The 13,629-nt window shown below is 42.0% G+C and overlaps 1 protein-coding gene across 1 annotated transcript; it reads left to right on the top strand.

The window, feature by feature from the left end:
- The first annotated feature begins 324 nt into the window (after positions 1-324).
- KRT25 (keratin 25) lies at positions 325-7,622 on the top strand. Its single transcript, XM_032321078.1, has 8 exons — positions 325-816; positions 1,575-1,657; positions 2,074-2,230; positions 4,416-4,577; positions 4,663-4,788; positions 5,138-5,355; positions 6,202-6,269; positions 7,262-7,622. Exons 1-8 carry the CDS (start codon positions 388-390, stop codon positions 7,369-7,371), a joined length of 1,353 nt encoding a protein of 450 aa, XP_032176969.1. The 5' UTR covers positions 325-387; the 3' UTR covers positions 7,372-7,622.
- Positions 7,623-13,629: the final 6,007 nt, after the last annotated feature.

Genomic DNA, 13,629 nt, shown 5'->3' with positions numbered 1-13,629 from the left:
CATGACGCCAGGTTTTTATTGTGTGGTGGACTGATGAGTTTTATCTTCTGAGGATGGAAGTCAAGAATGACTCACCTGCAATTTAAGAAGGCACTAAGGAAACTGACATGGCTCCACCCAGACCCATTTCTCAGATAACCACCAACCTGAGGGCAATACCCTCCTACAGAAAGCAGCCCAGCTAAGTTAGTTACTAATTAGGAAAAATCATCCAATTATGCTAACTTGCTGAGGCTGGCAAGCCATGTTTTACTCTATGTAGGCAGAATTTCATCCAGAACACACTTGAGAATTGTCTATAAAAAGGCAAACAAAACAGTTGAGACGAGGAGGCACTGTGCTCTGGCTCTCTCCAAGACAGCTGTGCAACACTCCTGCCCTGATACCATGTCTCTTCGGCTTTCCAGTGGGTCCCGGAGGGCCTGTCCCCGTGCTACTGCGGGATCACTCAGGCTCTCCGGCGGGGGGACCGGCTTTGGAGCTGGCAACGCTTGCAGCATGCCCGGGATTGGAAGTGGTTTCTCGTGCGCCTTCGGGGGCAGCTCATCAGGAGGAAATGCGGGGGGAAGCAATCTCTGCGCGGGCTTTACGCTGAATGAGGGAGGCCTCCTGTCGGGCAATGAGAAGGTGACCATGCAGAACCTCAACGACCGGCTGGCCTCCTACCTGGAGAATGTGCGAGCTCTGGAGGAGGCCAATGCCGACCTGGAGCAGAAGATCAAGGGCTGGTACGAGAAATTTGGCCCTGGTTCTTGCCGTGGTCTTGATCACGACTATAGTAGATATTTCCCGATAATTGATGATCTGAAAAATCAGGTAAGAAGCTACATTTCACGATCGTGTTTACATAGTTTTATTTCTGAATGTTCTTTTCCTTTCTTTACTGAATACTAAAAATATTGTTCATCCCTATGTGTAATTTCTTTTTTTTTTTTAAGATTTTTATTTATTTATTTGAGAGAGAGAGTGATGGGGCACTAGCAGGGTGAGGGGCAAAGGGACGGGGAGAAGCAGACTCTTCTCTGAGCAGAGAGTCCTACTTGGGGCTCGATCCCAGGACCCCAGGATCACAAGCTAAGCTGAACGCGAATGCTTAACTGACTGAGCCATCCAGGCTCCCACCCCCATGTGTAATTTCTTAAAGGGAATTTCAATTTGACATTGGAAATAAGCATTAAGCAGATTCAGTTGGTGAATCTCATGACAACTAGTCATTATCTAGTCACTAGTAAACTATCTAGTAGCTATATTAATTTTTATTATTCCAACTCTGTAATCTTTTTTTTTTTTTAAGATTTTATTTATTTATTTATTTATTTGACAGACAGAGATCATAAGTAGGCAGAGAGGCAGGCAGAGAGAGAGGAGGAAGCAGGCTCCCTGTTGAGCAGAGAGCCTGATGGAGGGCTTGATCCCAGAACTCTGGGATCATGACCCAAGCAGAAAGCAGAGGCTTTAACCCACTGACCCACCCAGGTGCCCCTTCCGACTCTGTAATCTTAAAAAGAAATAAACTTATTTTTTTTATTGGTTGTGCTAAATTGCCTTTTAACTGTCAAACTCCCCATTTCCAGATCATTGCTTCCACCACCAGCAACGCTCATGCTGTTCTGCAGATCGATAATGCCAGGCTGACAGCAGATGATTTCAGACTTAAGTAAGTCGACTCAGGGAGTGAAAAAGATACATGGGAATTAACACAAAGCCTTAGATTGAATTTATTTTTTGAGCCCTCCATTAAATATGACAAACTCTTATTCCAACCCTGGTAAAACACTTAGATTTAAAATAAACAGAATGTAAAAATGAAATGAAATGAAATGAAATGAAATAAATTCTAGTTTTAAAAAATATTTTGGTTATGAGACATAAAGCACAAACTGCAATAAAAGCAGTGTCCAAAGAAATGCCTCAAATTAAAGAAAGTAATTATTCTTATGCAGTAGAATTTGAAAATGTCTCTTGTGGCCAAATCTGCCACTTCAAAATTACAGAATTCTAGCTCTTGATCATTGATTGGTGATTACTTCTTTCACCATATGACATACTGGAAAATCATTCATATTCCTTAAGGTATGAAAATGAGCTGGCTCTTCACCAGAGTGTGGAGAGTGATGTCAATGGGCTACGCAGAGTTCTGGATGAAATCACCTTGTGCAGAACAGACCTGGAGATTCAATATGAAACCCTCAGTGAGGAGATGACTTACCTGAAAAAGAACCATAAGGAGGTAAGAACTGCCAATGTGCATTTTGCTATCCCTCTGCAGACACCATCCATCTGGTGGAAGACAATGGGTTTGACTTCTTAGATAAGAAATTGGTACTAGACACCTACTGTCAGATGGGCAATGAGGCATGAGTTGTCTTGAGAAATGGCAAAGAATTTGCCAAGATTCAACCTTGCTCTCTCATCAGATTTCCCATGGGAAAAAAGGAAAAAAGAATCCTGTTTTCAGATCAATCAGGTTTACAAGAGTAGTATTTGGCTAGATAATTATAGCCAAGTTAAAATGGGACAGTTAAGAGATTACATCTAATTACATAAAATAAATATACTTACCGTAAGGACATCCTAAGAAAACTAGATCTAAATTCCTATATGATAGTGGCAGATTCAAAACAGTTAAACATTTACTTTGTACATACATTAAATATATACACTTAATATTAATGCATATTCTTAATAGGTGTGTCTATAAAAATAGTGAGACTGAAAATAAATTGTTACATCAAAATCTTTTCTTCCAAATAAAGAGTATACTTCAAAGCAGTCACTGTTGGAAGCTAGATCCTAAAATCGGATCCCACAGCCACTATGCCAGACACATCTTTGGAATTGCTTTTAGAACCACTGTTTTCTGGGGGGAAAAAAGTCTTTATTCTTTGAAAATGAACTTGATCTTTTTTCTTTGAAAATGGACTTGATCTTTTTAAACAGCTGAAAGGCTTCTACAGTCAAGCCAAATACTTAAAGCAGGAGACCAGGCTAAAAATGCCACTTGATTAGTCATGAGCCTGTCTTATAAAAATAACTACTCAAAGAACAACATTTGTATGGTTCGAGCATGGATATAGCCCATGATAATTACTCAATAAAGTTTTGATAAATTGAACGCCACTGATTTTTTTTTTTTTAATGCCTCACTTAGAGGCAAACCCACATGTATCTCTTTTATCTTTTTCTGCTTGAACTGGGGAAGTGAAGTCCTCTGAAGTAAAAACCACATCTGACGGTAGAACAGATCTGGGGCTACAGGGAGGAAAGAATGCTAGAATCCCTCGAGGGACTTGGGGCAGGAAGGAAAGAAAACCTCATTATTGATCGTCATAAAGACCAATGCAAACCCAGGACGTGGGTGGGGAGGAGAGGTTTCTGCAGTAGAGACGGAAGCCGACCAGTAGGATTTCAGCGCACATAGTGAGGTCTGCCAACCACAGTCTGAGAGAACCACCTCACGCCATCCCAGCAGCACACCCTGCAGATGGAACCGTGTGTGGACTTGGACTGCAAGACCGATTCCAACTTCTACGGTGATGACAATGATCATAATAACTAGCATTTATTTAGCATTTATACACCAGGTATATTGTTGGTCATGTTACTAATAGCTCCTTCACCTCTTTCAACCACTCAGAGAAGGGTTTTTATCCTCAACTTTCAGATAACCATTTTGAGATTCAAAGAAGTTAGGCAACTTTCTCAAGTTCACCCAACCACTCTGAGGCAGAACCAGAATTCACATAGAGCTGTGTCTGACACCATCTGTCCCTGTGTAAGGGTCACAGGTTCTTAAACAGCTAGGAATCCTATAGAGGATAGTGTCCTTCCTTTATTACTGGTAAATAAACAAATAAATTAGTATAAATATATACACATAAGTATTTATTATTATTACTCATGATAATAATAAGTCTTATTTCAGTTGTTCAGAACAACTCAGACTCAGTCCCCCGCCCCAGTTCATGCTGTGTTCAGGCTCTAGCTGAGCCAAGAACACATCAAACCTGCTTGCTAAGCAGATTCAAAGACCAGTCCACCAAGGGGGAGACATTTCGGCTGTAAATGGCTAGAGTAAGAGATGGTGGACAATTCATATTAAATATCTTAAGGATTTTCATTCAGAAAGGGAATTTTTCTGTGCCACAGAACTAAAACCAGTGAATTGAGGTCATAAAAATGGGATTTGGGTTTGCCGCATGGGAGAGCTCTGCAGCAACTGAAAAACTCTCATGATGAAGCAGGCTGCTTCGTGAAATGGGATATGTTAAGAAGTAGAGGAGGGTCATTGCACATCTGGGGCTGAAGGGTCATTGCACATCTGGGGCTGAACGCTAAGAACCCTTTCAAAGCTGAGCCTCTTGACTTTCTATGAGATCCCTGCACACCTGAGCTGCACACTTTTCTGCCTCTAGGAAATGCAGGTCCTGCAGTGTGCGGCCGGCGGAAACGTGAACGTGGAAATGAACGCGGCACCCGGGGTGGACCTCACGGTCCTGCTGAACAACATGCGGGCCGAGTACGAAGCCCTGGCCGAGCAGAACCGCCGGGACGCGGAGGCCTGGTTCAACGAGAAGGTGAGTCCTGTCCAAAAAAATGACCCCTCTGCGTCTTGGGGATGGTCACGAAACTAAGACTTCCTCCTCACACCTACCTTTTCAGAGTGCTTCGCTGCAACAGCAGATCTCTGAGGACGTTGGGGCCACAACCTCAGCCCGGAATGAACTGACCGAAATGAAGCGTAATCTCCAAACATTGGAAATTGAACTTCAATCTCTCTTAGCCACGGTATGAAGAGGATGATTTCTTACCATCTCCCAGAGTATCGTTTTAAATGCGTGCCAGTTGGTTTTAAAGCCCTTCACCCTGGTGAGAATATATCCACAGGTATATTTACGCAATTAACCTAGAACATAAGAACAGAATAGCTAAAACAGCAACATTAATGTCTCTGGTTTATTCCACCCAAAAGAGAGACGCGCTCCTTTTGAAGAACTCTATAGAGCCTTCTTCACCATGTGTCTGTGGGAAATCAAACACAGTTGGAGACAAAACTAACAAGAGAAGAAAGTCACTGATCAGAGCAAATTTCTGTGTATCTCAGGTTCTTCATCTCTGGTTCATTCTTTCCTGACAGAAACACTCCCTGGAGTGCTCCCTGACTGAGACTGAAGGCAACTACTGTGCGCAGCTCGCCCAGATCCAAGCTCAGATCGGGGCCCTGGAGGAGCAGCTGCACCAGGTCAGAACCGAGACGGAGGGCCAGAAGCTGGAGTACGAGCAGCTCCTTGACATCAAGGTCCACCTGGAAAAGGAGATCGAGACCTACTGCCTCCTCATCGGTGGAGAGGATGGGTAGGTGAAATAATATCCAGGAAGGATGTCCTGAGGTCCCTGGATCTCAGGAAAAGGAGAAAAGCTTAGATCCCTGGAAAGTGAACATAAACTGACATGACTGCATTCATTATCATGAATGCTAAACATGAAACATAATACATGACCACCAAGATACAAATTAACAACATCTTACAAAACCAAAATGGGACAAGCCCTATGTTCAAGGTATGACAATTAAAATTATACCTCTTGGGACACCTGGGTGGCTCAGTGGGTTCAGCGTCTGCCCTCAGCTCAGGTCACGATCCCAGCTGGGATCAAGCCCTGCGTCAGGCTCCTTGCTCGGTGGGAGGCCTGCTTCTCCCTCTGCCTCTTGCCCCCCCCCCCCGCTTGTCCTCTCTCTCTCTCTCTTTAAAAAATTTTTTAAAAATCACCCCTTGATGCTAAAGCAGAATAGTTCAGCTGTGTAACCCACTGCAACTGTTCTCACCAAACAGCTAAAGAAAATGCAAGAGTGCATCCAGAATTGAAAAGGTTCTCTCTGGGGGGGCCTGAGTTGGTTGCACGTCCAGCTATTGATGTCAGCTCAGGTCGTGATCTCAGGGTCATGGGATCAAGCCCCACATGGGGCTCTGTGCTGAGTGTGGAGCCTGCTTGAGATTCTCTCTCCCTCTCCCTCTCCCCCCTTCCCCCATCCATGCACTTGTACTCTCTCTAAAATAAATAAATACACTCTTTAAAAAGAAGGAAGAGAAAGAAAGAAAGAAAGAAAGAAAGAAAGAAAGAAAGAAAGAAAGAAAGAAAGAAAGAGGGTTTTCTCTAAATCATTCTCTTTTGTGAGTTTCCCACAATATGTGTTCACAGGGCTTGCAAGTCTGGAGGTTACAAGTCTAAAGATTATGGATCTGGAAACATGGGAAATCAAGTCAGAGGTAATTAAAATGAAATTCTCTTTTTATGCTGAACTATTTCATTTGCAATGTCCAGCTTGGTTATTTTTATATTCCCAGGGCTTAGTAAGAATAGATAACAATAAAGATTTATAGTACACATATCAGCATGTGCTGGATGTCTAACTTCAGTGATATGTGCTAATTCTAAACTAATATGTCACCAGGCTTTTAGCTAGCCAAGAAATCGAAATTCACCAAAAATTCATCTATTTGTGCTTACTGCCTAGTCCTTCCTATTAAAAATGCTGTTATTCCTTTAATTGATATAATTTCTTATTCATCCTTTTTTCCCAATTTTTTCATTGTGGTAAAATACATAGAACATAAACTTTACTGTCTTGGGCACTGAGGTGGCTCAGTTGTTAAGCATCTGCCTTCGGCTCAGGTCCTGATCCTGGAGTCTTGGGATCAAGTCCTATGTTGGGCTCTCTGCTCAGCAGGGAGTCTGCTTCTCCCTCTGACCCTCACCCCATTGTGGGCTCTCTCCGTCTCAAATAACTTTACTGTCTTAACCATTTTCAGGGGAAAGTTCAGTGGCATTAAGTACATTCATATTGTGGTAAAACCAGCAACACCATCCATCTCTAGAACTCTTTTCATCTTGCTTTCTAACTAGTAAACTATAGTTCCCCATTCCTTCCTCCTCCCAGCCCCTGGCAAACACCATTCTACTTCTCTCGCTACACATTTGACTACTCTTGGTCCCTGGTAGAAGTAGACTCACACAGCATTTGTCTTTTTTCTGATAACTTCTTTCACTGAGCATCATGTCTTCAAGATTCATCCATGTGTAACATGTGTCAGAATATCCTTCCTTTTGAAGGCTGAATAATATTCCATTGAATTATATGCCATATTTGATCTGTTCATCCTTTGGTGGACACTTGGGCTGCTTCCACATTTTAGCTAACAGGATCTTATTCATCTTTTTTCAACTCTCTAAAATCTCCTTTTTAAATTTTAATTCTTAGATTTGGCCAAAGCCATAGTGGTTAAGAAAGTTCTTGAGGAAGTGGACCAACGCAGCAAAATACTTACCACCAGGCTCCACTCCCTGGAAGAGAAATCTCAAAACAATTAATTTATGACACAAGAGAGAGCACATGCCAAATACTCTCTAAGAAGAGAGAGCATTATGTCTGGAAAAGTGAGCAAGCCTAAGAAAAAATGCCTGTCCTGTTTTCTTTCTGTTACTGAAATATAAGCACTGTGTGGGCAGTCAATAGAGGTATCTCCCCCATTCATCTGACAGAATGTCACATGCAAAGTTGATGAGTCATTTGATTGCCCTACAGAAAATGTTGTCAGTCCTTTGTATTCAATAAACCTTCTTCCTTTAGCAAGTTACCACTGGTGGTCTTGTCTTATCTTCAAACTGTTCATGTCTGTGGTACAGATGTAAGAACACCTAACAACATTTAATTTATATGAAAATTTTTACAGAAAGTTGACACCTAGATTTTCATGAGGCTTTCCCAGTAACTCAAAATAAGATAAACTCAAAAGGAATAAAAATATTTCCAGTTAAATCTCCAGTCTGCCTTGCTGTGATATAATAACAAGCCTCTTCTCTTTCATAATAGCTACAAGGTATACAATTCAGGTTCATCTGTAAAATAATAGCGTTACTTCTCTCCAGTGGTTATGCTAAAGATTAAACAAGTAAATTACTGGATATGCTCTTAAGGAGCAAGCATTCAATAAATGCTAACTCGGTTTTTCATATTTGATAATTATAAAGATGAATTTTCAAATATCATTTCCTTTTTGAATATGTATTTAAACAATATTTCAAGTACAGGGAGGTTAAGCAAAAGTTCTGGTTTAGAATTCAAGTTCTATTAATGGAGTTATTCACTTGTATTACAATGTATGCTTGATGCTTACAACTCTCTTGACCAATGGATTCATCTCTACTAAAAGGACATAAACCAGATGAACTGAAAACGTGATTTTCTCAGATCAAATATTGTCCCTAGATACTCTGTTGACTCTCAGTCCTCTGTGGATGGATTGTCCATATTCTAATCCATCCATGAAAATTTGATTTCAGGTTTCATCTGAATATTAAGCAGAAAAGACACTGGGATTCTTCAAAGACACTAGAATTATTCTTGAATTACTTTTATTATTTTCTTCTAATGAATCTTAGCCAGGGGCCACTACAGTCAAAATGCCTGACAGTATCCTCCATCAGATTATTGAAACAAAACATTATAGTCTAAGAAAAAATTCCACTTAGAAAAAATATCTCGTGATTACCTAAATGCTGAAGGAACTTATACCACCTTTCCTACCGATCATCAAATCGTACCTCATCAAAGTGATGCTGACAAATGTAAATTCTGACAACAACGGTATACATTCGTCAAAATTTATAGCTCCATACCCATAAAAAGGTGAATTTTTAAATTTCTGTCAATTACACCTACTGGGAGCTGTTTGTCCATCTCAGGAGATCCAGATCTGTACATCTCTTCCCAGCTCCCCACCTAGTGATGTCACCTTGGTAGCTTGAAATCAGCCATGGAGAACATATTTACACCAGAGAAATCAATTAACACTACAAATCAGGACTTCTTTCTCCCTCGAGAGCTGGTTATTAAATATTTACCAGCACATCACTGGTTGCTCCTCAATAAAAAAATGACTTAAAAAAAAAAAAAACCACGATGTTCTACTGAGCATGGAGCCCAAAATGGGGATCAATCTCACAACCTGAGCCAAAATCAAAAGTCGTCAGGAGTTTAACTGACTGAGCCATGCAGGCGCCCCAACACAAAGATTAATGTTTTAATATGTGACCTCTATGACCTGGCCCTGCTGATCCTTCCACTCTTATCTTATACTCTGACCCTCAACCTCAGTTCTAACCATATTGTCCTTTATTTTATCCCTTAAATACAAGTTCATCCTGCCTCAGAGCCTTTGTACTAACTGTTCCCTCTGCCTGAAATGCACTTCCTCCCGATCTCCCTATGCCTGGTTCCTTTTTATCACTCCCATCAAAAGAGCTGCTTCTTACCACTCTAGCCAAAGTCTCTAATATATAGCCTTGTCTCATCCCCTTGAGAACATTCATCACCATACAAATTATCTTGTTTGCTGTTCCTTCCTCTGAACTAGAACGTGAGCTCGATAATGACAGGGATGTCATCTATTTTGTTTAAGATCATATTTCTAGCACCTAGAACAGTACTTAGTATGTGGTAGGTACACATTAAATATTTGCTGAATGACTGCATTTTTAAAAATTTATTTATTATTTGAGAGAGAGTGCATACAAGAGAGCAAAAGCTTGGGGAGGGGCAAAGAGAGACAGAGAAGCAGACTCCCCACTGAGCAGGGAGCCTGACATGGGGCTCAGGCCCAGGACCCAGAGATCATGACCTGGGCTAAAATCAGGCCCTTAACTGACTGAGCCACCCAGGCACCCCTGAATGAATGCATTTAAAACCAGAGGTAATTTTTTCTTTAAGTAAACATTTTCATTTAATATACACAGAAAAAAAAAATGTAAGATCATAGGCATACTGCTCAACAAATTTTATTAAATGTACAAACCCATGTAACCACTGTCTGGATCAGGAAATGGAAATTTAAGCCCCTAGAACCACCCTTTCCTGCCTTATCCCAGACACTGTCCATAGTCCCCTCCCCAAAGATAACCACTCTCCTGATTTCTCATGTTACAGGTCAATGTCACCTGTCATAGGACTTCAAATCCATGTAATAATGCAGTATTTACTCCTTTGTGCCTGGCTTAGTTCACTCAACATATTTTTGAGATTCATTCATGTTGTTGCTATAGCTAAAGTTTGTTAATTTTCAGTGCTGTGTAGTATTTCATTTTATAAATAAACAGCTGCTCTGCATTAGCAGTGGAACTCTGCTGTTCATGGGCACTTGTGTCCAGTTTTAACCTATGGTGAGTGATGTAGTGGTTAAGACATTTGTATGTATTTCTTTTGCTGAAAAGCCAGGAGGAATATTTTTAGATCAGAAACAGGTATCAGACTAATGTCAGTTATTGAAACTATAAAAGGTCACATCTGTGATAAGTTCAGGTGTTTCCTCCTTAACTCATCTGGTAGCCTTTAAAGGGAGGAGAGCTTATAAGATACATTTTTTACCATCTCCTACAGCTGCAAAGCTCATACCTTGTACCAGCTTGGTGCCCAAGAAGTGTTCCAACGGTGAGTTTTTGTAAAGTGACCACCTTTGCCTCAAAGAGGGGACTCGGCCCCCTGAGAACGGGGGCATGGTATGTCCACTAGAAGGACCAAGGCCCTCCACTCCTATGTCCTCCAGGGTGATGGGCCTAGGATGTCTTGCCAGAGCCAGGCTCCCATTCGAGATGAAACACCAGGTATCTGCATCAAGGACAGAGAGTTAAAAAGCTTCGGTGAAAGAAAATTCACATTAAAGGGATAAGGAGAGAGCTGGGAGTGTAAATGCAGCATGGTTTGGTTTGCATACGAAAAGACATTATCCCAGCTGAGTATTCTGCTACCTCTAAGAGGTAGCAAGCCCTGGGCCAGCCCTGGGCCAGCAAGCTGTTTAAGATGTCAAAACATCTGGGCACCTGGGTGGCTCAGGTGGTTAAACATCTGCCTTTGGCTCAGGTCATGATTCCGGGGTCGTGGGATGGTGAAGGTGTAGCCCGATTGAGAAGACTTCTACTCATCCTTCTGGGAGAAGCCCTTCTCCAAACACCCACTCCGTGGCACTTAGGTCCATATCCTTGCTCTGTGTTATAATTGCCTATTTCCATTTACCTCATGATTTGGCCGACTATGAGGAAGGTCTTGAGAGCAGGAGCTATTTAAGTCATCCCTGAATTGTTAGCACCTAGCCCAGGACCAAACGCAAGAGCTGAATGAATGAATGACGTGACTCAGGCCTGTACCAAAACAATTCGAATTTGCATCTAAGGCCTAAAAGGAATTTAAATAATTAGTCACTGGTATTGTTAACTGCCAAAATAATCTCAGATCATTTCAACCTGTACCACACTTAACATAATACAGAATTTGGCTTTTGTGCAAGAGAATCAGATCATCAGTTTGGGGGATGGAGGTTGTAAAAGAGTTTTCCTGAGATAATTTAAGCAAAACATGTGCCCATGACCTGTATTGTAACAAGATACCATTCCATAATAACCTAGAATGATGACCACCCAGGTAATATAATAAAGCAGTGATCCTTGACTCTGTTCAGTGTATGTCCTCTTTGGAATGAGCATGAAAACAGCATGCCAGCCCCAGGGAAGTGCTGAAATGCACACTCCTCCCCCACTCCCTGTTAAGACTGTTATTAGGAAATGTTGCCTGTAGGGCTTCTGCAGGCTATGCCCTGCACCAGGGGTCCAGCCCACGCTCCACCACCCAAGCTGCTTGCCCAAGAGAGGAGGCACATTTTCTGGGTTGTACAAATTTACCAGGAGTAGAATAGTGATGGTGCATGTCAAGAAAATACCAAAAATATTTCATAGGACTGTAAGTAGCCACTGCCCAGAGACCTCCCCCCGCCTCAACTGTGTTCAACTACGGCCCCAGTTCTTTCTCCATGAGTCACTCCCCACCACCCAGTGACTAAGCATGTGATGGCAGCAGAGGCCTCTAGGACCCCACTCCAGACTTGTTCCAGACTCAGGGCTCATCAGTGTCCATGCCATAGTGATTGTTAAGTATTTTAAATAGCACACCTGGTTTTAGCCCTTTTCCTTTGCCTGTTTCTTTGTGGGTTTTTTTTTGGTTTTTTTTTTTAAAGATTTTATTTATTTATTTGACAGAGAGAAATCACAAGTAGATGGAGAGGCAGGCAGAGAGAGAGAGAGGGAAGCAGGCTCCCTGCTGAGCAGAGAGCCCGATGCGGGCCTCGATCCCAGGACCCTGAGATCATGACCTGAGCCGAAGGCAGCGGCTTAACCCACTGAGCCACCCAGGCGCCCCGTTTCTTTGTTTTCTTGTGTACATCCATAGAAAAGCCCTCGGGAGCCATTTATAGCCTCAGGAGTGGTCTGTTGTATCATATAAAACCATATTCCGCAATTCCGGGTGGTCAGTTTCCAGGGCACAAAAAAGTGACCAGACCGAGAGCTCTGTGACAACTCAGACCAGAGCTGAGTGGTCCTGGCAGGTCAGAGCAGCCAGGCTTATACCTTCTTCTTCTATTCATCTCATCCAACGAACATATCAAACTAAAGACACACACAGGCTCTAACTTGCTTGTTTGAGAAGGCAGCATCAAAGCACAATAAAAAGGTCAGGCCCTGAACTGCCTGAATGCAAAATAATTTCTACCTATTTCTAGCTGTGTGGGGCTTTTTAAGGCTATTTATTTGTTCGTTTATTTATTTGAGAGAGAGAGAGAGAGCACAAGCATGGGGAGCAGCAGGCAGAGGGAGGAATAGGCTTCCTGCTGAGCAGGGAGCCGGATGCTGGACCCAATCCCAGGACCCTGGGATCATGACCTGAGTCAAAGGCAGATGCTTAACTGACTGAGCCACCCAGGCGCCCCCCAGCTATGTACCCTATCCCTCCATTTCCTTACCTGTAAAATGGTGATAATAATGAGGATTTGTTACAAGGAGTAAATACTCAATTTATACAGGTTGAAAAGTGGTTCATATTAAGCCCTCAATAAATGTGGCTAGTATAATGAAGAAATAAAGATGTAAAAATGAAATTCATGATATCCAAGAACTTTAATGACGTAGGAAAACATAGAGATGATCAAGTCCGCGTTTCCCCCAAAGGCTTCAGAGTCCCTATCGGGATTCCGAGTCACCCACAGTACTCAGAATGAGAGAGAGAATGCTATCAGTCCTTTCAAAGGTGAACAGTAATTCCCCCTACTTTTCAATAAGACAATGAATTTAATAAATCAGCCAACTAAAACAAAAGCATTCAGGAAAAAAATGACCTAATTGCAATGAGTGCATCGGCAAAATGGCAAGTCTGTAAAGAAAACACAGGGCACAGCTCCCGATCCTATCATTTGTGAGGCTCATGCCTGCAGGGACACGGCACCCAGCAGGGCCAAGATGTTCCTGTTCAGGTGGGAGGTACAACCTGGCACAGTGGGTAACATGCTGCAACACATGTCCCAGGCAAGAAGCAGCTGAAAGCTCTCCAGAAAGGAAAAAAGAACATCACTGCCTGACATAAAAGGGGGCTTATTTATACACAGCACTGAAAGAACATAGTTATAGACTTGTAATTGTCCAGGAGATTTAATAACTTTGAAACATAAAAATATATATAGGTATCCGAGAAGTCTCCTTAACACTTACACACTAATTTTTCTAATTCTTTAACCCCTACCTCTGAAACTA

Source organism: Mustela erminea, chromosome 18 (genome assembly GCF_009829155.1).
Source record: "Mustela erminea isolate mMusErm1 chromosome 18, mMusErm1.Pri, whole genome shotgun sequence".
Lineage (NCBI taxonomy): Eukaryota > Metazoa > Chordata > Mammalia > Carnivora > Mustelidae > Mustela > Mustela erminea.
Note: the sequence above shows the minus strand (reverse complement) of the source record. Positions and strands in the feature narration are given on the sequence as shown.

What these genes read in the sequence shown, in the direction of transcription:
- KRT25 (XM_032321078.1), top strand. Translation starts at nt 388, where the DNA reads ATGTCTCTTCGGCTTTCCAGTGGGTCCCGGAGGGCCTGTCCCCGTGCT. An exon ending in CTCATCGGTGGAGAGGATGG is followed by an intron (nt 5,356 to 6,201) that starts GTAGGTGAAATA and finishes ATGTGTTCACAG; the next exon opens with GGCTTGCAAGTCTGGAGGTT. An exon ending in CATGGGAAATCAAGTCAGAG is followed by an intron (nt 6,270 to 7,261) that starts GTAATTAAAATG and finishes TTTAATTCTTAG; the next exon opens with ATTTGGCCAAAGCCATAGTG.